At 45.2% G+C, this 24214-nt stretch overlaps 3 protein-coding genes and 1 pseudogene across 3 annotated transcripts; 2 read left to right on the top strand and 2 right to left on the bottom strand.

The window, feature by feature from the left end:
• Positions 1-819: 819 nt before the first annotated feature.
• Positions 820-1769, bottom strand: LOC137817537 (uncharacterized). The gene is made up of 2 exons (XM_068620822.1): positions 1388-1769; positions 820-1124 (listed from the first exon to the last, which is right to left on the bottom strand). The coding sequence occupies exons 1-2, from the start codon at positions 1767-1769 to the stop codon at positions 820-822; spliced, it is 687 nt and encodes a 228-aa protein (XP_068476923.1).
• Positions 1770-2509: 740 nt separating this feature from the next.
• LOC137817536 (uncharacterized) lies at positions 2510-3037 on the bottom strand. The gene has a single exon (XM_068620821.1). The coding sequence runs from the start codon at positions 3035-3037 to the stop codon at positions 2510-2512; it is 528 nt and encodes a 175-aa protein (XP_068476922.1).
• Positions 3038-6893: 3856 nt separating this feature from the next.
• Positions 6894-7472, top strand: LOC137817535 (uncharacterized). The gene has a single exon (XM_068620820.1). It carries the CDS (start codon positions 6894-6896, stop codon positions 7470-7472), a length of 579 nt encoding a protein of 192 aa, XP_068476921.1.
• Positions 7473-21243: 13771 nt separating this feature from the next.
• Positions 21244-21349, top strand: LOC137817539 (small nucleolar RNA R71; annotated as a pseudogene).
• The last annotated feature ends 2865 nt before the right edge of the window (positions 21350-24214 follow it).

Here is a 24214-nt window from a genome sequence, read left to right as displayed (position 1 = left end):
CGGCCAATGCTGCCTTTTCCAGCGATTGATACATCGTCTTTGGGCGTTGTAAGGCCTTACTCACAAAATAGATGGGCCTCTGTACTTGGTCCTACTCCTGGACTAGCACAAAACTGATGGCCCGCTCTGTTACCGTAAAGTATAGTCGAAGGGGCACGCCTGCCACTGATTTGCAAAGGAAGGGTGGTGTCTGATGGCATTTTCATGAAGGTCTTCTTGAATCATGTAAGAAAGTGGTGCGGAAGCTATGAAGGTGTGTGTGCAAGATCCTCCTAAGAGTGGTGTTGATCTTAAAGGTGCATGATAGGTATGATTATAGGGAGGTTCGGCCAGCCCAAGGAGATGTGAAGGAAGTGAAGTTTAAAGCCTAGAATTCTAGGAGAAGCAAAGCTTGGCACAAAATGGCAGCATAACTTTACTCACAATAAACTTGAAAATACAAGGTGTAGGCTCCTCCTTTTATAGGCTAAGGAGGACCATAATGCAACCCTAATGCTAGCCAAATGAAATGTAAATGTGAAGCACATGGGTGCACATGGCACATGGGTGCACAAATGAGCACATGGGGAGGGGTGTGTCTAGTTTTTATGCTTACCCCCTCCATGGGCTTTCTAGACCGGCCTTGGTAAATTTAGAGGTTTTTTTAGAAACTCTAAGTTTACCTAGGTTGGTGTTTTAGGTGCCAAAATTAATTCTAAGAAAATTACAAATAAAGTTCCTATGCTAATTTTGACAAGAAATTAAAGTCTACTCTACACTAGAGTTTATGGCATTTAAACATGTAAAAGAACGTCTTCTTGGATCCTCTTGGCCATAACTCTATGGTTGGCCCAAATCTACCCTTTGGTGGGCTTGCATGTGGGCTTCTGCTTGGGCCTCTTCCATCAGTGTCGCCATGTACTCTTTCAACTTGATGAAAGCTGCTTCACACTCGTCGGTCCACGCAAAGCGACTATTTCTTTTGAGGCACTGGAAATAGGGGTGTCCCTTCTCTCCTCCTGCAGAAACGAACCTTGATAATGCTGCCATTCGCCCTGTCAGTTGCTGCACTTCCTTCACTGATGTCGGGCTCCTCATAGCGATGATGGCTGCGCACTTATCATGGTTTGCCTCAATTCCTCTTTCTGCCCAAAGACACATTTCTCAGGGTTCAGCTTGAGGCGATACTTTGAGATGGTGGCAAACAACTCTTCCAGGTCCGTTGTATGTCGCCTCCTATCGCGCGAAGTTACCACCATGTCGTCTACATAGGCTTGCACGTTCCTTCCCAACATGGGCTCCAGGACCTTGTCCATTAACCTCTGATAGGTGGCGCCTGCATTCTTTAACCCAAACGACATCACTTTGTAGCAGTAGCTACATGTCTCTGTCATGAACGCTGTTTTACCCTCGTCCCTCGGGTGCATCTTGATTTGATTGTACCCCGAAAAAGCGTCCAAAAAGATCAGCATCTCGCAACCCGAGGCACTATCCACCAGGGCGTCAATGCTGGGTAGTGGATATGAGTCCTTGGGGCACGCCTTGTTCAAGTCCGTGAAGTCCACACACATCCTCCACTTCCCGTTTGCTTTCTTCACCAGAACAACGTTGGCCAGCCATTCGGAGTACTGGATTTCCCGGATGTGTCCGGCGCTCAACAACTTCTGTGTCTCTTCCCACACCACGAGCCGCCTTTCTTCGTTAAACTTTCTCCTCCTCTGTCGCACAGGGCGAATCGTGGCGTCCATGCTAAGGTGGTGGCATAAAAAGTCAGGGTCGATGCCCGGCATGTCTGAGGCGGACCATGCGAAACATCTAAGTGACGTGAAATCACCTCCGCCACTTCGTCCTGTTCTTCTTGGCTTAACAAACGCCCCAGCTGGAACGTTTTGCTGCCAATCTGTCTCTCAACCACGTTGGCCGCCGGTTGGTCTCTGCTATCTTCCTTAGGGGGCGTCGCCCGGTAGGGATCTCCAGGCATCGCCTCTTCTACGGGCGAAGCGTCGTCATGTCTTTCCTCTGTGCGTGCGTCTGCTTTAGGCGTCGCCTTTACGGGTGCGGCCTCGCCAGGCGTTGACTCCGTAGGCGTCGCCTCGTTCAAGGGCTCTACTTCCATCACAGTGTCTGAACTCGGTGGACGTTCGAACACCATGAACACCCCTCTCTTTGTCTTTAAACTGTTTTCGTAGCATTTTCGCGCTTCTTCCTGATCTGACTTGATGACAATCACCCTGTCACTGAGATCTGGTAGCTTCATCTTCATGTGGCACGTGGAGGCTACTGCTCTCAGCCTATTCAACGCCGGTCTTCCCAACAGAATGTTGTAAGCCTAATTGGCGTTTACAACTAAGTACCGAATGCTTTCAGTACGTGAATGTCGTCCTCAACTCCAAGTAGCCACGTACTTCCACCTGGTTGTCAGCAAATCCATACAAGCACCCGGTGTAGGAGGGCCTCAAAAGGTCGGGGGACAACCGTAGCTTGTTGAAGGTCGACTAGAACATAACATCTGCAGAACTTCTCTGGTCGATCAGCACCCTATGCACCTTTCTTCCTGCTGTGACAACCGAAATGACCACGGGTTATTGTCGTGTGGGACAACATCTCGCAGGTCCGCGCTCGTGAACACGAGGTCTGACTCCCACGGGTCGCCTGAGATCTTTTCATCAATCGAATTTACTCCCCTCGCATATTTCTTGCGTTGGGATGTCGTGGGTTCCCCTTCCGAAAAACCACCAGAAATGGTGTGGACTTCGGCATGAACCGGCATCTCGTGCGCTTGATCCTCCGCTGGTTCTGGCAGGGCCGCGGTTGTGGCGGGTTCAGCGAGATAATCCTTCAAGAACCCGCTTTTTACTAACTTGTCCAACTGGTACCCTAGTGATAGGCAGTTGTTGATGTCGTGGCCGAAAGCTTCGTGGAACTCACACCAAGAGTCCTTGCGAGGCCCTAGCACCTTGTCAGTCTTCACCGGTCGCCTCAACCTTTCAGCTATATTAAGCACGGCGATTAGGTCCTTCAACTCCACCACAAAGTCGTACCTCGCTGGTCTGGCCATTTCTGTGACCGAACGATTTCCTCCCGCTTGACCCCTGTGTTGGGGTTTTCTTGCCTCGTAGGGGCGTCTCCTTTCTTGCTTCTTCCTTCCTGTCGTGGTCTCGTTGACCCTGACGGATTGAGCCCGTGTCTGTGCCCTCAGGCGTTAGGGTGCGACGCTCGTGCTCTTCTCACACACATCTCCCTCAGAGGCAATATGCTCCACCGCGCGACGCCTTATTTCAGCGAAGGTCCTAGGGCGATTGCGAAGGATGGATTCGCAAAAGGGGCCAGAACACACGCCTTTCCTGAACGCGTACACGATCATGGGCTCTTCCGTAGTACCAACCTTTACTACTTGGGCCCCGAAACGGTTGATGTACTCCTTTAAAGTCTCACCCTGATACTGTTTCACGTCAAACAAATCATATGAAACGGGCGGTGGAGCCCTGTTCGCTAGGTATTGCTCCCTAAATAACCACGACAGCTGGGGGAAGGAGGTGATATGGCCGTCTGGAAGGCTGATGAACCAATCCATGGCCATTCCCGTCAAGGTGCTCATAAAAGGCTTGCACCTCACGGCATCGGAGCCGCCTACTAGCACCATCTGCGTGTGGAACGCAGTGAGATGTGCTTCAGGATCCTCCATCCTGGTGAAGAACACCTTGGGCCCCGCGAACGTGTTGGGGATCACTGCTTCCAGAATCTCCTGCGAGAATGGTGTGGAAAACTCCCTTGGTGGGGTGAGACGTTCGGTCTCATCTAGGTCACGCCGCCCATGGTTATTGCCCAAACCACGGCGCAACTCCTCATTCATACGATGGAGCTCTTCGTTTCTCGCCTGGGAGGCCGCGAGATCCGCCTCCATACGTTCTTGCTCCGCCCTTGATTCTGCCATTTCCTTCTGCAGCCCCTGCATCATGTCCATGACCTGCTGCATGGTCATTTCCTCACTCGTAGCGCGCACGGAACCTTGTCTCGTGGCCCTTATACTTGTTGTTACGGTGGCTTTGTTAAACTCTCTGGAACTGTCGGTCTGAAACCTGTGATGGGACTGATGTTTTAAATCGGCCCCACGGTGGGCGCCAAATGTTCCTGCCGGTTGACCTGGGTACGTCTTTCTGTGCGACCTTGCCCGTATGCTATGGACACCCTTTTCTGGTAATCTGCGAACACCTGCACTCCGACGCTCAAGTCAGCTAACAAGAAACACCAAAACTCTGCACCTTCGTATCGGAGCACCGTAAAAGACGCTCTAAAGTGGTAATGAACTGTATATTGTGTACTGTTTTCTGGTTCTGTCAAACAATCCTTTTCTAGTCCCTTGTGCGTAACCTCAGGGCTCGAGCAAGCAACTACCATGTGTTCTGGGGAAAATTTGCAAAAGTCCGATCTTTGATTCGAACGTTCAAAAACCCTTCGTACCGTCCCGTACCCGAGCGTTGACAAAGTCAAGGTCAAAGTCAGCGTCAAGGTCAAAGTCAACATAAGGCGTCGCCTAGGTGAGGCGACGCCAAGTGCAAGCATCACCAAGGCGAGGCGACGCCAAGTGCAAGCATCACCAAGGCGAGGCGTCGCAAAGAGGAAGCATCGCCCAGATAAGAAGTTGCCTAGAGAAGGCGTCGCCAAGTTAAGGCGTCGCCAAGGTAGGGCGTTGCCAAGGTAAAATGTCACCAGGGCAAGGCATCCACAGTGTTGCTCCCCGATACCCATGGGTAGGAAAGACCATGGAGGGAGTGACGCCATGGGAAGGCCTCAAACCCCGATAACCCGGGGTAGCAATAGAGGGAAGAGAAAGGTGGCTTCAAGGCCATAGTACTAGCGCCAGTGGAGAGCAATCTGACTCGCGAAGTGCCCTTGTCACCCCAGAGAGGCCCTTAGGATAGATACGACTCATGAGGAGGGTCATGCCCAGGGTAGCCAGGTGCAGGGTACAAGAGGAAGGTAGATGCGCTATCAAAGGGAGTGACTAGATGTTTGGAGGCAGGAGCTGGCAACCAAAAAGTCACCCCTTGCGCCAGATGCACTCCAAGGAAGGAGGACTCACATGACGAAATACGCCTAAGTTGGGTCGCGGTGCTGTGAGGCCCTCCACGTGTAATAGCAGCCAAGTCAGAACAGCAACATCCATTTGTCAGGTATAAGGTAATTAAAGCTATTTAAAGGTAATTAAAGTTTATGTTTCGAGCGTTTTAAGGTACTTTAAATGCTTCAGGCGGTTTAAATGTCTTAAAGGTGCTGAACGTTTCATAATTAAATGCGCTTTAAGACGCTTTAAATCCTAGAGGCGTTTAAATAGAACCTTAGATGTTGGAAACGGGGGTTGGTTGGAACTTTTGGCAAATATTCGGAGAATACACTCTAGTTGCTTGCTCGAGTCTTGAGGCTACGCACAAGGGACTAGAGAAAGTTTGTTTTCCAGAAGGAGAAAAGATACACAATACACAGTTTCGTTTACCACCTTCAGAGTGCCATTCACGGTGCTCCGATACGGAGGTGCAGAGTTTTTGGTGTTTCTTGCTAGCTGACTTGAGCGTCGGAGTGCAAACGGCCGCTAGGGTGCCCTTTTGTCCTTCTTTGCAGGTATCCACAAGTAGCCAGAGGGAAGGTGTCCCTAGCTGACGGGCAAGGTTGCGCACAAAGACGTCCCAGGTCAACCGGCCGGAACATTTGGTGCCCACCGTGGGGCCGATTTAAAACATCAGTCCCATCACAAGTTTCAGGCAATTTATCGGAGCTACCATAACGATTGGGGAAGTTTCAGAGGAAAACAGTGAAGAATGAGGGGCACAAGACAAGGTTCCGCGCGCGCAGCAGGCGAGGAAATGTCCATTGCAAGATGAAATGGCGGAATCAAGGGCGGAGCAAGAGCGTATGCAGGCGGATCTCGCGGCTTCTCACGTGAGAAACGATGAGCTCCATCGTATCAATGAAGAGTTGCACCGTGGTTTGGGCGATAACCAAGGGCAACATGACCAAAATAAGACCGAGCCTCTCACCTCACCAAGGGAGTTTTCCACACCCTTCTTGCAGGAGATTCTGGAAGCTGTGATCCCTAACACGTTCGCGGGACCCAAGGTGATCTTCACCGGGATGGAGGATCCTGAGGCGCACCTCACTGGTCTCCACACGCAGATGGTGCTAGTAGGCGGCTCCGATGCCGTGAGGTGCAAGCTCTTTATGAGCACCTTGACGGGGATGGCCATGGACTGGTTCATCAGCCTTCCAAACGGCCATATCACCTCCTTCCAGCAGCTGTCGCGGTTGTTTAGGGAGCAATACTTAGCGAACAGCGCCCTGCCGCCAGTTTCGTGTGTCCCGGACCTTTTTGCGAATCCATCATTCGTAATCGCCCCAGGACCTTCGCTGAAATAAGGCGTCGCGCGGTGGAGCATATCGCCTCTGAGGGAGAGGTGTGTGAGAAGCGCAACAGAGTCGTACCCTCACGCCCGAGAGTGCAGATGCGGGCTCAACCCGTCAGGGTCAACGAGACCACGACGGGGAGGAAGAAGCCAGATGGGAGACGCCCCTATGAGACAAGAAAACCCCAGCCCAGGGGTCCAGCAGGAGGAAATTGCCTGGCCAGGGAAAGGGCCAGGCCAGCGAGGTACGACTTTGTGGTGGAATTGAACGATCTGATTGCCGTGCCCAATATAGCTGAAAGGTTGAGGCGACCGGCGAAGACCGACAAGGTGTTAGGGCCTCCCTAGGACTCGTGGTGCGAGTTCCATGAAGCTTTCGCTCATCAGATCAACAACTGCCTGTCGCTGGGATACCAGCTAGATGAGTTGGTGAGAAGCGGATTTTTGAAGGATTATATCGCAGAGCCCGCCACGTCCGCGATCCTGCCAGCACCAGTGGAAGAACAAGCGCACGAGATGCCTGTCCTTGGCGAAGTCCACACCATCGCTCGTGGCTTTTCCGGGGGAGGACCCACTGCGTCCCAACAGAAGAAATATGCGAGGGGGGTCAATTCGATTGAAGAAAGAATCTCGGGTAACCCGTGGGAGTCAGACCTCGTGTTCACAAGGACGAATCTACAGGATGTTGTGCCGCACGATAATGACTCCGTGGTCATTTCGGTCGTCACGGTCGGCAAAAAGGTGCACAAGGTTCTAGTCGACCAAGGAAGCTCCGCAGATGTTATGTTCTGGTCGACATTCAACAAGTTGCGGTTGTCTCTTGACGTTTTGAGACCCTACACAGGGTGCTTATATGGGTTCGCTGACAACCAGGTGGAAGTAGGAGGCTACCTGGAATTGAGGACGACATTCTCGGATGGAGCGGCCTCACGTACCGAAAAAATTAGGTACTTAGTCATAAACTCCAATTCAGCCTACAACATCTTGTTGGGAAGACTGGCTTTGAACAGGCTGAACGCAGTAGCCTCCACGCGCCACATGAAGATGAAGCTGCCGGATCTCAGTGGCAAAGTGATCGTCATCGAGTCAGATTAGGAAGAAGCGCGGAAATGTTATGAGAATAGCCTGCAAACGAAGAGAGGCGTGTTCATGGTGTTCGAGCGACCGCCAAGTGCAGACACGGCGATGGAGATAGAACCCTTGAACGAGGCGACACCCACGAAGTTAACGCCTGGCGAGGCCACACCCGTGAGGGCGACACCCGAAGCAGACGCGCGCATGGAAGAGGGGCCTGACGACACATCGCCCGTAGAAGAGTCGATGCCTAGAAAGCACTACCGGGCGACGCCTCTTAAGGAAGATAGCAGGGATCAGCCGGCGACCAACGTGGTAGAGAGGCAGATTGGCGGCAAAACGTTTAAGCTGGGGCGTTTGTTGAGCCAAGAAGAGCAGGATGAGGTGGCGGAGGTGATTTCACGTCATTTAGATGCTTTCGCATGGTCCGCCTGAGACATGCCGGGCATCGACCCTGATTTTCTATGCCATCACCTTAGCATGGACGCCACGGTCCGCCCCGTGCGACAAAGAAGGAGAAAGTTTAATGAAGAGAGGCGACTTGTGATAAGGGAAGACACGCAGAAGCTATTGAGCGCCGGACACATACGGGAAATCCAATACCTCGAGTGGGTGGCCAATGTCGTCCTAGTGAAAAAGGCAAATGGGAAGTGGAGGATGTGTGTAGACTTCACGGACCTGAACAAGGCATGCCCCAAAGACTCGTATCCACTACCCAACATTGATGCCCAGGTGGATAGTGCTTCAGGCTGCAAAATGCTAGGTTTCTTGGATGCTTTTTCGGGGTATAATCAGATCAAGATGCACCCGAGAGATGAGGGTAAAACAACGTTCATGACTGAGACATGTAGCTACTGCTACAAAGTAATGCCTTTCGGGTTAAAGAATGCGCGCGCCACCTATCAGAGGCTAATGGACAAGGTCCTGGCGCCCATGTTGGGAAGGAATGTACAAGCCTACGTAGACGACATGGTGGTAACTTCGCCCGATAGGAGGCGACATACAACAGACCTGGAAGAGTTGTTTGCCACCATTTCGAAATACCGCCTCAAACTGAACCCTGAGAAATGTGTCTTTGGGGTTGAGGCAGGGAAGTTTTTAGGCTTCATGCTCACAGAAAGGGGAATTGAGGCAAACCCAGGCAAGTGTGCGACCATCATCGCCATGCGGATCTCGACATCAGTAATGGAAGTTGTTCCGTCCGGTTGACCTGGGACGTCTTCGTGCACGACCTCAACCGTCAGCTAGGGACTCCTTCCCACTGGTTACCTGTGTAATCCTGCAAAGAAGGACAAAAGGGCGCCCTAGCGGCCGTTTGCACTCCGACGCTCAAGTCAGCGAGCAAGAAACACCAAAAACTATGCACCTCCGTATCGGAGCACCGCGTATGGCACTGTGAAGGTGGTAAAAGGAAACTGTGTTTAGTGTATATTTCTCCTTCTAGCAAAAATCTCTCCCTAGTCCCTTGTGCGTAACCTCAAGGCTCGAGCAAGCAACTAGATGTTGGGTTTAATAGTGCCAAAGTTCAAGAGGGGGGGTCAATTGACCTTTTAAAACTTTCTCGCAGAAACAATGTTTAACCCAGTTTTTCAGAAAATAAATCGATTTATGTGAAAATGAACAGATTTATTTTCAGCACTGTTTTTGTTTGAAACGCTTTTAATACAACAAGGTTAATCATAAGACTATGCAGATAGATTTTCCAGATGCACACACACAGATATCAGATTGAAAAACAGTGAAACACCAAAACAGCAAACTTCAGTTTCAAGCACGTGATTAAGGTTCAATTGATAGCATGCTAGTTAATTGAGTGACCTTTGCAAACAACCTGTTCCAGTGGCTTTTAACAGATTATGAGTGTTCTTCTTGATGTCAAGCAATTTTTCCAGAAATTAAGAACAATGAATCACAGAACAGCAAGTTTCAGCTTTAAGCAATTGTTTAAGGTTCAATTAATAGCATTGACAGTTTCTTGTGCAACCTATCACAGTCAATCTGTTCCAATAACTTTTAGCAGATTATATATGTTCTTATGAGATTCAAACAAGTTTTTCAGAAATCAAGAACAGTATGCACAGTGCCCAGAAAGAACAGATTTATTTTCAACTGAACAGATTTATTTCTTTGCTGTTTTATCAATTATGCAGAAACGAAATTGCAGAGAGTGAGAGAGAATGAACACAAGCAATTATACTGGTTCACTCAACTGAGCTACATCCAGTCTTCACCAACAACAGGTGGAAATCACTAACACACAGTACAACCAAGTACAATTCCCACTGTTCTTGAAACCTACAAGAACTTAGGTACTCTTGCTGAAAAAAACCTATTTCAGCAAACACACACACCCACTCTTCAAGAACACCTATCAAGAAGAGTGTTCAACCAAACTATTACAAGAAAGAGATGTGAAACGACTACACCTGATTGAGGATACACATATCTGCCTTAAACCAGTAGGCAAGATTGCTAGAACAGTAGCTGCACCTCACACCAAGCTTTTGGAACCAAACCAAGAACAAGCACTTTGTGATTTTTGAAATCTTTGAAGAACAAATGCTAATCCTTTGTAAACACTTAACTCTCTGCTGTCAAAACTTGTTTTTGCAAATGTATGAATTGTTATTAAACTCAGAAACAAGTTTGCATTTTATAGAAAACCAACTTATAACAGATTTTTGAAAAACAGTTAAGGCTGTTATAAAATGAACAGATTGAAAGTAAAATGAACTGATTTATTTTCAAAAGCAGTTAGAAAATTTGTTAAGTGAGGAGACTTAGTCAACCATTCTGGTGCTGAGATAAAACTGAAAAACGTTTAAGCTTGACATGGCACCAGAGATAAAAAGAATCTATTCATTTACAGATGAACAGATTTATTTTTCAAAACGAAAGCAGAGAAAGTTTAACAATTTAAAACCCAGTCGTTTTGGAAAGAAGAAGACTTAGTCAAAATACCTGATGCACAAAATCTAATTTTTACAAGACTTTAGCCAAGGCATCAGTGAAAAAAATGAATCTGTTTATTTAGAAAAGAACAGATTTATTTTTATGCAGTAAACGTGTTTTTGTGTAAAACATGTGAAAAACAATTTAAGAAAACTTATGCTTGTTCTTATCACATGGCCAATGGTTATGAGGTGAGTTACTTAGCAAAAAGCCCACTCTTAGACAACCTCTAAGCACTACCTAAGACATACTTAAAGCAAAGCAAAATACAAATGAAATGTACATATAAGTCTTCATCAAACACTACATATAAGCCTTCATCAAACACAATCTTGAAGGGGCAGCAACCATCTTCAACACTAGAGAGTTTCTGGGAAATTTGCCAAAAGTTCCAACCCTGTTTCCAACATTCTCAGCGCTATTTAAACTACCCAAGCATTTCAAGCGCCTTAAAGTGCTTTTAATCATAAAACGTAACGCACTCAATTAACGCGTCTAATTAGAAAACGTAGCGCATTTAAGATGTAGAAACGGTTGGGAGCCTTTATAGTACCTGAAACGCTCAAAACAGAAACTGTATTGAATGGCTTTAGGGCCTCACGACGCCATGACCCCATCTGGGAACGTTTCTGCCCATCTGGGGACGTTTCTACGTGTGAGTCCTCCTGCTGGAGTGCTACTACGCAAGGGGTGACTTTTTGGGTGCCAACTCATGCCCCAATCATCTAGTCAACTTTGAGAGCGTATCTGCCTTCCTCTCGTACCCTGCACCTGGCTACCCTGGGCGTGACCCTCCCTTTGAGTCGTATCTGTCCTAAAGGCGTCTCCGAGGCGGCAGGGGTACTTCACGAGTCAGGCTGCCCTACTCTGGTGCTATCACTATGGCCTTGAAGCCACCTTCAACTTCTCTTTATCACTGCCCCGGATCATCGGGAACTGAGGCCTTCGCACAGCGTCGCTCCCTCCGTGGTCTTTCCTACCCATGGGTATCGGGGAACCGCGCTGTGACTGCCTTGACTTAATGATATTTGCTCTTGGCGACGCCCTGGTTGGGCGACGCCTTCGCCTAGGCGACGCCCTGCCTTGGCGACGCTTCCTCTCGGCGAAGCTGGCACTTGGCGTCTCTTCGCCTAGACGACGCCTTGTGTTGACTTTGACTCAAGGCGTTGACTTTGACTTTGACTTTGACAACGCCCGGATACGGGACGGTACATAAGCCCCCCAGTCTTAAGCCGAAGACTTGTCTTCTGCGCAAAGACTAAGGCCTCGCCCACGCCGTCCACGTGTCACCCTGATGACGTGTCATTCCCTGCTGACCCAACAATTTTCGAATTGTTGACGTGACAATCTCTGAACCCTAGGGGCCCCCTTAATGGCTGATTAGACATCCTCTGAAGTGGGGAGAAACACCTTTTGGGCTACGCTTAATCGCGTGCCACGTGGATCATCGCGCGGCCACCCTCTAGAGTCCCTTGCGCTTCCCTTGGGCGCTTAATCCTTTGACACGCGGCACGATCTCACGGCTCCTGATTAGCGCCTCTTGGGTTGCAAATGTAACGTTTAAGTTACCCCAAACCCCGTGCTCACACCCACTGTTTCATTCATTCTCTCTGCATCTCCGCACTGTTCATCACCTTCAAGCCTTTCTCTGCAACTTCTGCCCTTTCCTTCGTGCTTTCCTTCCTCCCCCACTTCGACGTCAAAGGTATGATATTCGCATCTCCACGACTCTTCTTCTTCGTCGCATTGCATCACTGTATATTGAACTGCCTGGGACTGTTTATTATTTACGCATTACTGTGTTCTTCCGCTCCTCCGTTCTTCTCCGTTCCCTCCTCTTTCTTTCTGGGTTTTCTCGCGTGGGTGGTATTTCCTGGGGTTTTACTCCTTTTTCTGTCTTGGCATCACTTTGTTAAAAACCTTTTTCCTTCTTCTTTCTCCAGCTATTTATTCACACCATGACGCGCCCAAATGCGGAGTCTGATTCCTCCCCCAAGACCCCCAAGTCCAACTACAAAGCCTTCTACCCATGGGCCCCCGACGAGCTCTTGAACGAGTGTACCAGCCTGACTACCTTCCAGGACCTGGAAGCTCATCGTGGGGATCCCCACTTGTACAACTTTAACGCTTTCTGCCGCACTCACGACGCTCACATATCCGTCCGTCCCGGCAGGCCTGGGGAACCTGTCTGCTTGGACGACAAACCTAGGAAGGGGAACCCCTTCTTCTTTATGTACCAGACGGTGTTTAAACGCGTAGGAGTGCGTCTCCCATTTACCCCCTTTGAGAGGGAACTCCTCACCGAGATTAATACAGCCCCCGCCCAACTCCACCCCAACAGCTGGGCATTTGTAAGGGGTTTTCAAATTCTCTGCGGGCACCTAGGCATCCTTCCCTCCATGGATGTTTTCCTGCATTTCTTCGAAGTGAAGAAGCAGGGGAAAAGCTTCTGGGTAAGCTTTTCAGGGATCGCGGGCAGGATCCTCCTCTCCCTCTTCCAAAACTCTTACAAAAACTGGAAAGGAAAATTCTTTAGGGTGTGCAGCGCCAAGCACGACCCCACAACCTTGGATGGCTTCCCCCTTTATTAGAAGGAGCGCCCTAAGCTGCTTAGGGCCAAAGCCCTGGAAGAGCTATCCCCTGCTGACGGGGAGATAAGCAAGGCTTTGGCTGGGCTAGGGATCGTTTTTGATACATTGAAGCTTGTTGCGAGCGAATATAACGCTCACGCCCTGACCACATTGGTAAGGAGACTCTTCCCCTGTCCTCTTTTGTTGTGAGTACCTTGCTACCGAATGTTTGTTCCCACAGCCTCTTCCACTTGTTTTCCATTGTGCGATGTGATTCGCGTCTCACGTTTCTACACGTTTTGTGATTTTCCACAATTGCTTTGGCTTTGACTTCTGCTGCTTGGTTTATCTGAATGTAGGATCGGTGATGGGCGCCTCCAAAAGGACGATGCTGGCGAAGGCGATAAAGGATGCTCGTGCGGCCAAAGCGGGCGCCTCCTCTGCCCCTGCTGCTGACCCGAACCCCCCATCGACCCTGCCTCCGCCACCACCGACTCCTACTGAAGCTCCACTAGGTTCATCTTCACCGTCCCCCCCTAGCCCTGAGGCGCTTCAGACTCCTGGCTCTCCTCCGCCCATCGCCGCCGTTCCTCTTGCTGTGGCCTCGTCGCCGGCCCCAACCCCCCTCGACAAAGGGAAACGGGTCCTGGAGGTCATATCCGACGATGAGGACTCGGATGGCATAGCACCCTTCAAGAGGAGGAAATCTGCAAGGGTCCCTCTCCCCCCAGCGGCGTCGCCCCAGGGAGAGGACTCTTTCAGGGACGACCCTCCAAGCGCTACTTCCCTTCCCCCTACAACCGTCCAAGAGGATATGGGTGAAGGCGCCGAGTCTGCTCCACCCCCGCCACCGGCAGAGGTCTCTGCGTCTCCTGCCCCCGTCGCTGCCGCCCCCGATTTTATCGCCATCCCTCCTCCAATCATGCATCTGATGAGGGGCTTCAGTGGTGGAACAATGCTAGAGGGCACCGACAGGAAAGAGGGCATGCCTTTCTACTTGGGGGCCTTCTTGGCGGTGGCCCTTGAATGGCGCGCCCAGGCCAGGAACGCTGTTCTGCAGACTCAAACCCTCCAGGCCTTGGAAACAAGGGTAGCTGCTCTGGAGGAGGAAAAGAAAACCCTGGAATGCCAAAACAAGGCCTACCAAAGCACTCTGAAGCAGGCTCAAGAGGCCAAGGAAAAGGCTGAAAAACAACTGGCAGAGGCGATGGGGTTCCAGGCTGACTTCTACACTCGGGAAGTCGCCCTCCAAGTGCAGATAATGAGCCTTCAAGACTTAGTCGAAGCTGACGCGGAAGTTCAAAAGGACTTGAAGGACCGTTGCTGTGAGCAGGCTGACAAGATGGAGCGGATGGAGGGGGAAATGGCTACCCAGGCCAAAGCTATGGGCCTTCTCCAGATTGACTACGACAAACTGCAGGTCGAGGTCAGTCGACTTCGTGTGGAAAAGGAGGCTTTGGAGAAGCAGGTAGCTTCTGGGGACGCCACCATTGAGGAGCTAGAGAAGGACAAAAAGGCCCTGATCCAGGACATGGCGGGCACTTTCGAGGAGGGATTCCAGGAGGCTCTGGCCCAAGCTGTCTGCATGAATCCGGGGATCGACATTTCCAACTGCGATTCCACTCACCACATTGTTGATGGAAAAGTCGTGCCCCTGGAAATGGACGATTGAACCGCCACCCTCGATCATCACTTTACTCCTCTACAATTGTTTTAACCTTTTGATAAACATGTAATTCTTTGAATTGTCTGTACATTCGTTACAACTTTCATGCCATTTGAGATATAAAATTTTGCCTGTGTGGTTTTACTTTAGTTCTTCGCCTTCACATGCTTTGGTTGTTTTGCCTGTACTGTGCCCGTTTCTTTCACTTCGTTGGGCGGCGTTGTATGCCCGGGGAAGGTCACGCGTCGATGCCCACGCCCATGGAGAGGCTCACCTAGTGGAGCCGTATCGTCCACGGGGTGTCTCTAACACCAAAACGGTCCTTCCCTTGATCCTTAATGCCCAGCGCCCACGCCTAAGGAGAGGCCTGCTACAGCAGCGCCGTATCGTCCCCGGGTGTCTAAAACGCCGAGTGCTCTGGGGGGAGGGGGGTCGTTCCCTCCATGGTCTTTCCTTCCCATAGGTATCGAGGAACAACCCTGCCCGTGATTCGCTGGCGTTTGGCGATCTCGTCTCCCTCCACAGTCTTTCCTACCTGTGGGTATCGGGGAGGCGACGCTGCTAACTAGCTTTGCTTTCTTCGATTTCGTCTCCCTCCACAGTCTTTCCTACCTGTGGGTATCGGGGAGGCGACGCTGCTAACTAGCTTTGCTTTCTTCGATTTCGTCTCCCTCCACAGTCTTTCCTACCTGTGGGTATCGGGGAGGCGGTACTGCTGATATTTGGGTTGGCGACGCCCGCGACGTCTCACGCTGGAGTTGCCCTTTGCGTCCTTCCGGGCGACGCCTCGGGCGTCTCATGCTGGCGTCGCCTTGGGCGTCATCTTTACCTTGACATTGACTTTGACCTTGGCCTTGGTCGACGCCTGAGGACAGCGAAGAGCTCAAGGTTTTGCATGTGCCATCCACGTGGCGCTTCTTGTATGGCTGATGGGACGTTCAGTCATTCGACTTGATCCACGTGGCGCTTCTTGTATGGCTGATGGGACGTTCAGTCATTCGACTTGGTCCTGACTCCTACTGTGCCCCTGACCCTCTTTCGACGGCGCATCGTACCATTGGGCATTCTGTCGATACAACGTGTTCTGAGTTTAACCAGGGGTGACAGGGCCATCCTTCCATCTTCTGCCACGTGGCTCGATCGTGCGGTGCATCCATTCGCGTCGTTTAGTGCTCTAACTGCAATACTTCCATTTGCGTCGTTTGGCGCTCTAACCGCTATATTTAATTCTTCAAGACTTTGAAATTGCCCTCATCATTTATGCGCCTTTCGTAACCTACCTGCACCCTTTCTTCTCTCGCGAAGAGTTCTTCCAGTGTCTGTTCCCACCAGCGTTTTACCCTTGCCAAAACTTCAAACCTCCTTGATTCTGTTCAAGAATGTCGTCTTGTGCTACTCCCCCCAGGGTCGACCCTAAGGACTTGTATCCGTGGGCTTCGAGGGAGCTTCTTGACGAATGCTCCTGCTTACTCTCCACCAGGGCCATAAGGGAACACAAAGGGGATTCATGCTCCTATGATCACCGTGCCTTCACGAGGAGACACGACGACGACATTGCTGTGCTCCCTTGCACTCTAGGGGAGCCAGTATGTGGAGATGAACGGGCCAACGACGGGGTCCCCTTCTTTTACTTCTATCAGGTGGTTTTCAAAACCATCGGCGTGCGCCTGCCCTTCTCTAGGTTTGAGAAGGAACTACTGACGGAGATTAACGCCGCTCCGGCCCAGTTATACCCCAACAGCTGGGCTTTTGTCAAAGCCTTTGACATCCTTTTCGGGTTTCTGGGCTGTGCACCCTCGGTCGACCTCTTTCTTCACTTCTTTGAGGTGAAGAGGCAAAGGCACAACCTCTGGGTAACTCTCAGCAACGTTCCTGGCAGAGTTCTCCTGACCCCTTTCCAGACCTCCTTTACTGGGTGGAAGGGCCGGTTCTTCAAGGTCTGCTGTTCTGATCTCGTTCCCTCCGCCCTGGATGGTTTTCCACTGTACTGGGTGAGGGAGACGAGGGCCCTCAAATCCAAACCCTTCAAGAAGCTTCCCCCAAATGACCAGGTGGTTTGCCGGATTCTCGCTGAGGCGGGAGGTTTCGACTTCGCCACCTTGATCAGTTTGGAGTTCAACGCTGGAACTCTCGAAAAGTATATAGGTATGAATCACTGCCCTAGAAACTTCCGCCTTTATCGTTCTCTATCTGGGTGTGCTTTGCTTCATGGTGTCTCTGACACGTTCGTCTTCCCCGGTGCATGTTCGAAGATAAATCAAGAGCGGAGGCCTTCTCTTGGCGACGCCTTCTTTCTTGGCAACGCCTTCTCTCTTGGCGACGCCTTCTTTCTTGGCGACGCCTTCATTCTTGGCGACGCCTTCTTTCTTGGCGACGCCTCTTTTACTAGCGACGCTGTTGACTTTTTACGGCAAGTGCACCGCGTTTGTCAGAAGTAATAATTGTCCCTAAGGACGGATATCGATCCCACAAGGAACAGTGAATTATCGAGTACAATAATCGCTAAATATAAAAATAGAACAATTAAAAAAGTTTTGAATTAATTGTGTTGGCACTAATCAATAAGAAAACAGACAAAGAATTAGTTGTTTCAATTGGAAAAATAAGGATTAGTTTCATCTCTCTCACTCTCAAGTATTTTGATTAGCATGTCAATATTAAGTTCTTTGATTGAAATTGATGCCCGTATAAAAATCATTTATATCGATTCCTCGCATATAAAATCCTTAAGAATGTCCCCTAACTATCGATCCCTCGCATAATTATAAGAACAACTTACAACGAAGCTCGGACGTTTAATAGCAATTAACATTTCAAGTCTATTCCTAGCACTCAAATATGTTAAGTATTGTTGTTTAGGTCCGAACCCTAAAAATACCTCCCGGTCAGATTTAAGATTCTCAATTTGTCACGGAAAATTAAAAGTAAAACAACAATACCAATAATCAATCAAGAACTGAATATTAATATATAAAATATCACCTCAATACATAAGAGTTTGAGCAGATTACTCCCAATCCCAAAGGGTAGAATTAGCCACGCATACTTCTATCACCTTCCATTCTCCCAATTGGGTTACAATTCACTCTATGGTGTTTTCCTCTCAATCTGGCACACTAAGGTTGAGCCTCTAGCCCTCTATTTATCCTAGTTTTCTAGGGTTAGGTTGTTTATTGTGTCGCGCTAATGGGCTAAATGATAAAACATAAAAAAGGCCCAATCTTTCTTTGCATCTTTTCCATTCTGGGACCTTCTATCTTTATCTTTTTAGCTCAAATCATTCATCTTTAATACAAATCTCCAATCTTCCTTAGAAATCTGCAATTAACACCAAATTTGGGAATAAAATACTCTTATTCAAATAAAGATCATAAGAAATGTAAAAAGGTATAAATTCATAAATTAGGGATTATTTTATATATAAATTAGCAATAAATCCTCACAAGTGCCTATATTTTCATATGAAATATTACTGAAATTAGACACTTATCACTCTCCCCAACTTAGAATCTTGCTTGTCCTCAAGCAAAGTAAATGAATATATTTGAATTTAAATATCAAACAGCTTAATTCACTAAACAACAGATCAAATTAGAAACTTGTGATGCTTCCAAATTCAAATATATAAAATTATAGACACAATCAATTTCCAGGATCAAATCAAAACAAATAAATGACAATTCATCAAGGAATGTCTTCTCATATGCTCACGGGTAAGTGTTTCTCTCTATTTTCACTGAATCATAACAAATCACAGTTGCTTTTCATTTCATCTTCAAATCACAAACATATTAGAAACATGAATCTTTAGGTCTTTTACAGGGTTGTAATGAGGCTGGGCTTCCAAAAAATATTGGTTTTTCTTAGATAACAAAATGCACATCTTAAAGAAGAAGAACATACCTACAATTCAATTATAGAGAACATATATGTTATCTAATTACCACTTTCTTTCAATATCACCTTTTTCCTCATTTTCTTTCTTTTCATGATTTTCATGAAATTTTTCTATCTTTCTTTTCTATTTCTTTTTCTTCTTCTGTTTCTCTTTTTTTTTTCTTTCTTTTATTGTTTTTGTTTTCAATAATAGGAGAAAATTCTTCCTATTTTCAACTTTTTGAACTTTCACAATCAGAACCAACCATTCCTTTTCTATATGTATTGCATTTATGCTCTCCTTAGACATGCTAAAGGGTAGGAAATTATATCAATAAAGGTTAAGGTGCAATATTAACAAAAAAATTCTTGGCCCAAAGGGGATATTAAAAAAATGGAATTTTAATATAAAGGTTGGCTTTTTGGCCCTGGCTCCTAATTAACACAAACAAATGCCTCAAACATCTTCATGCTCTTTTATGATGCAACAAAAATAAAAATTAAGCAACCACAACTGTCAATTCATCAGTAAAACTCTCAAACTGTTTAAGGTTCACACACTCACTTGGTTTAATTGGTCTAATTCCTTTTTGTCTTGTCATTATCTGTCCTAATCAATCATCCTGTTAAATTTATGTATCATACTTTTAACTACATTTGAATAAGGATTCAATCTAATTTTCTTTTCTAACATGTGTCTAATTCATCTCACTATTTAATATTTAAACACAAATTCTTTTTTCCACAATTCAAAATTAATATTCTAGTTCCTTTTTATTTGAGAAAAATAAACCAGAAAGCAAACAAATTAAAACTGGAAATTTATTCAAGAAAGAAAATTCAAAACCTAAAACTAACAAACTATAAAAAACAACAAATTTATTCAAAATACAAAATAAGCAATTAAAACAAACTAAAAAAAAACAAATAAACAAAAAACAAAATAACCGAAAAATAAAATAAAATAAATAAAAACTAAACAGAAAATAAAATTTAAATAATTGAAAAGAAAAGAGAATTAGATAGATAGAACCATATTTTTGCTCAATCCTCTCTTCTTAAGAAGTCATCCAGCTTTTTGTTAAAATCTTTATCTATAATCTTGCTTCATTTGCTGGATCTGCCCCCTTGACTAATAGAACTTGTCCTCAGGTCAAAATACATAACCTGCAAAATGATTAGGAGGCATACAAGATTTTTTTTATATTTTTTTTTTGAAAAATAAAATAAACAAAGATAACAACATAAAACTAAAATGTGGACTGGGTTGCCTCCCAGTAAGCGCTCGTTTAACGTCATCTAGCTTGACGCCTGTTTATTTCAAGATGGAGAACTCTCTTTGTTGCATCATTCTGTACACATTCTTCTCCAGCATTAAAATTTTTATGACCATAAAAAAGATTTAAAGTTACCTCCTCATCTTGAGTTCTAACTTGAAGTTCTCCTTTGTCGACATCAACTATGATTCTAGCAGTCTTCATAAAGGGTCTTCCAAGTATCAAGGGAACCTCCTCATCTTCTTTCATGTCCATCACAACAAAATCCACAGGGAATGTGAATTTATCCACCTTGACGAGAACATCTTCAACCACACCATATGGATACTTGGTTACTTGATCAGCTAGCTTTAAAGTCATCTTAGTGGGTTTAATCTCCAAATCCCCTATTTTCTTCAGCATTGCCAAAGGAATTATATTTACGCTTGCTCCCAAATCCAATAAAGCATTGGCTACTAATAAAGCACCTATAGACACGGGAAGGTTAAAACTCCCTGGGTCCTTGAATTTTTTAGGCAAGCCTTTTTGAATAATGACATTGTATCCATCCTCCAGCTCTATATTTCTTTCTTCAATATAGCTCCTATTCTTTCGAAATCTTTCAAATGTTGAATCTTGCTTCAAATTTCCTGCAAAATAATTTTTAGGGAGCAATTTATCAAAGAATTTTCTTTCCTTCTCTTTTTTTGAAGGAGAATGAGGATATGATAAATCTTTTTGAAGAACTCCTCTCTCCTTATTTTCACTTTTCCTCTTTATTTTTTCCTCCTCACTTCTCTCTTTCTCATCTCTCTTCCCCTTTGTCTCATCTTTTTCTTCTTGTTCAGCAACTACATTATCGCAATGCTCTTTTGAATTGGTTTGGCTATTGACTGAAAACTGGCCATTTTGTTCCTCTGGAATTTGTGCAATTTGTTTGGTCAGTTGTCCCATCTGGATCTTTATGCTCCTAATCATGGCCATGCTATTGTCCTGCGCTTTCACAATATTGTCCTGCGCGCTCACAATCTTTGTCAGAGCGTCTTCAACTTTATTCATTCTTTCAAGCATGGATGGATCCTCAACTTCAGGTGAATTGTTCTGATAAAAACAGTGACCATTAGGATGAACATCTCCACAAAAATCACACCTGATTGACTGACTTTGGCTTTGAGATGAATGAACAACATATAATTGTTGGGGCAATTTAGCCATTTGTGCAGTTAGTTGCTCAATCTGCTGTGTCAGAATCTTATTTTTAGCCAAGAGTGCATCTTCTAACAACCCTTTATTATGAAGATCTTGTCCATCATGTTGGGCTTTATAATCAGTTGATGCCAATGCATCAATAATTATTGTCGCTTGTTCTACATCAAGGGGCCATCATTGTGCCACCAGCTGCAACATCTAGGAGCATCTTTATGTCAGATCTGAGACCATTCAGGAATATGCTCAGTTGAGCAATATCTTCAAACCCATGATTTGGGCATTTTCTCAATATCATCTTAAATCTTTCCCATGTATCACAAAAGACTTCATTTGCTCCTTGTCTGAACATAGAGATTTCAGACTTTGCTTTGATGTAGCGAGAAATTGGAAAAAATCATTGCAAAAAATTTTCCTCTACATCCTTCCAGCTAGTGAGGCTCTGATTTGGAAGTGATTTGAGCCATTCCTTAGCCTTTCCTGCCAATGAAAAAGAAAACAAGCGCATATAAACATTTTCAAGATCACCTGATTGAAAACCCATTGTTCCTACCAATTCATAAAATGTATCCAAATGTGAATATGGATCTTCATGTTCCATTGCTGTAAATTGATAGGCACTGATGAGAGTGAGAAAATCGGGATTGATTTCCAAGGCCTTGGCAGTAGTAGGTATTGCAATACTAGAAAAATGTCTTGGTCCTTGGTACATGACATAATCTCCAAGTGTCCTCCTAGGAGGTGGTGCTTGTTGTTCTGCCATGTTGCTTTCTTCCTAAAGCATATTAGTGGAGAAAAAAAAAACAGAGTATTTTTTTTTTCTTAAAAAATAAAATAAATTAAATTAAATTAAAAAAATGAAATAAAAACAAATTACGTAAAATAAAATAAAAATAACACAAAAACAAAAATAAAACACTAAAACGACGTTAAGAGAAAAATAACAAATATATTCAAAAAAAAAAAAAATATAGATAAAATAAAAACTAGAAAGGGAGAATAAAAAAAAACAAAAAATAACATACTTAAAAATAAAAAAATAAATACTAAAAATAAAATAAAGCTAAAAAAAGCCATGAAAACTATAATCGTAAACTAACTAATATTCTAACTAACTTGCTTATGTAGAAATAAAACTTAAAACTAATAATAAAATATAATTAAAACAAATAAATAACAGTTACGTAAATCTAAATCAAACTACGTAAACTAATCCTAAAAAAAACTAAAATAACATATAATAAAACAAAATCAAAATAAAATAAAATCAAAATAAACTAAACTAAATTACATAACGTAAAGAAAAGAATATAAAAACAATAACCTTTTTAAAAAAAAACAGTAAATCTATACTAAAATCAAAATCAAATCTAATTTTAATAAAATAAACAAAATCAAAACAAATAATAATAATAAAAAAATATTTACAATATTTAGGAAATTATACTCAACAAATCAAATCTGTTCCCCGGCAACGGCGCCAAAAACTTGTTGACTTTTTATGGCAAGTGCACCGCGTTTGTCAGAAGTAATAATTGTCCCTAAGGACGGATATCGATCCCACAAGGAACAGTGAATTATCGAGTACAATAATCGCTAAATATAAAAATAGAACAATTAAAAAGGTTTTGAATTAATTGTGTTGGCACTAATCAATAAGAAAACAGACAAAGAATTAGTTGTTTCAATTGGAAAAATAAGGATTAGTTTCATCTCTCTCACTCTCAAGTATTTTGATTAGCATGTCAATATTAAGTTCTTTGATTGTAATTGATGCCCGTATAAAAATCATTTATATCGATTCCTCGCATATAAAATCCTTAAGAATGTCCCCTAACTATCGATCCCTCGCATAATTATAAGAACAACTTACAACGAAGCTCAGACGTTTAATAGCAATTAACATTTCAAGTCTATTCCTAGCACTCAAATATGTTAAGTATTGTTGTTTAGGTCCGAACCCTAAAAATACCTCCCGGTCAGATTTAAGATTCTCAATTTGTCACGGAAAATTAAAAGTAAAACAACAATACCAATAATCAATCAAGAACTGAATATTAATATATAAAATATCACCTCAATACATAAGAGTTTGAGCAGATTACTCCCAATCCCAAAGGGTAGAATTAGCCACGCATACTTCTATCACCTTCCATTCTCCCAATTGGGTTACAATTCACTCTATGGTGTTTTCCTCTCAATCTGGCACACCAAGGTTGAGCCTCTAGCCCTCTATTTATCCTAGTTTTCTAGGGTTAGGTTGTTTATTGTGTCGCGCTAATGGGCTAAATGATAAAACATAAAAAAGGCCCAATCTTTCTTTGCATCTTTTCCATTCTGGGACCTTCTATCTTTATCTTTTTAGCTCAAATCATTCATCTTTAATACAAATCTCCAATCTTCCTTAGAAATCTGCAATTAACACCAAATTTGGGAATAAAATACTCTTATTCAAATAAAGATCATAAAAAATGTAAAAAGGTATAAATTCATAAATTAGGGATTATTTTATATATAAATTAGCAATAAATCCTCACAAGTGCCTATATTTTCATATGAAATATTACTGAAATTAGACACTTATCAGACGCCTCATACTACTTCAAACGGAGAAAGATAAAACTGAAAACCAAGGCACGGCTTTTTCTCAAACTTGTTTTTCTTTTCTTTTATTTGGGTGACCTCATTAAAAAACCCCGGAAGGGGAAAAAGAGCGTCCCCTTTATCAAGACTGTTACATAGCTGCTTTACATAAGTCAACTGAAATAAAACTTCAGGTTGGCTGCGTTCCAACTGCGCGGGATGGGACCTCCATCCAAGGTCTCTAGGCTGTATGACCCGTTGCCCTTATCCTCGGTAACTCTGAAGGGTCCGGTCCACTTGGGAGACAGCTTATTCTCCAGCTCGTACAGGTGGGCTTTTCTCATAACTAGGTCACCAATCTGAAACTGTCGCGGCTTTACCTTAGAGCTATATTGCCGCTCTACTCTTCTCTTCACCGCTTCAGCTTTTATTCTGGCTTCTTCCCTGGCTTCGTCTAGTAGATCCAAGTTTACCCGCCTTTCTTCGTTGGATCCCTCCGCCACAAAGTTTTGAAAACGTGGTGAGCTTTCATGTATTTCTACCGGGATCATCGCGTCCGACCCGTACACCAAACTGAAAGGCGTCTCCATGGTGGAGGATGGGGGCGTGGTGTGGTATGCCCATACGATCCTTGGAACTTCCTCCGCCCACGCC

Source organism: Phaseolus vulgaris, unplaced genomic scaffold, assembly GCF_000499845.2.
Source record: "Phaseolus vulgaris cultivar G19833 unplaced genomic scaffold, P. vulgaris v2.0 scaffold_112, whole genome shotgun sequence".
In the NCBI taxonomy this organism is placed as follows: Eukaryota; Viridiplantae; Streptophyta; class Magnoliopsida; order Fabales; family Fabaceae; genus Phaseolus; species Phaseolus vulgaris.
Note: the sequence above shows the minus strand (reverse complement) of the source record. Positions and strands in the feature narration are given on the sequence as shown.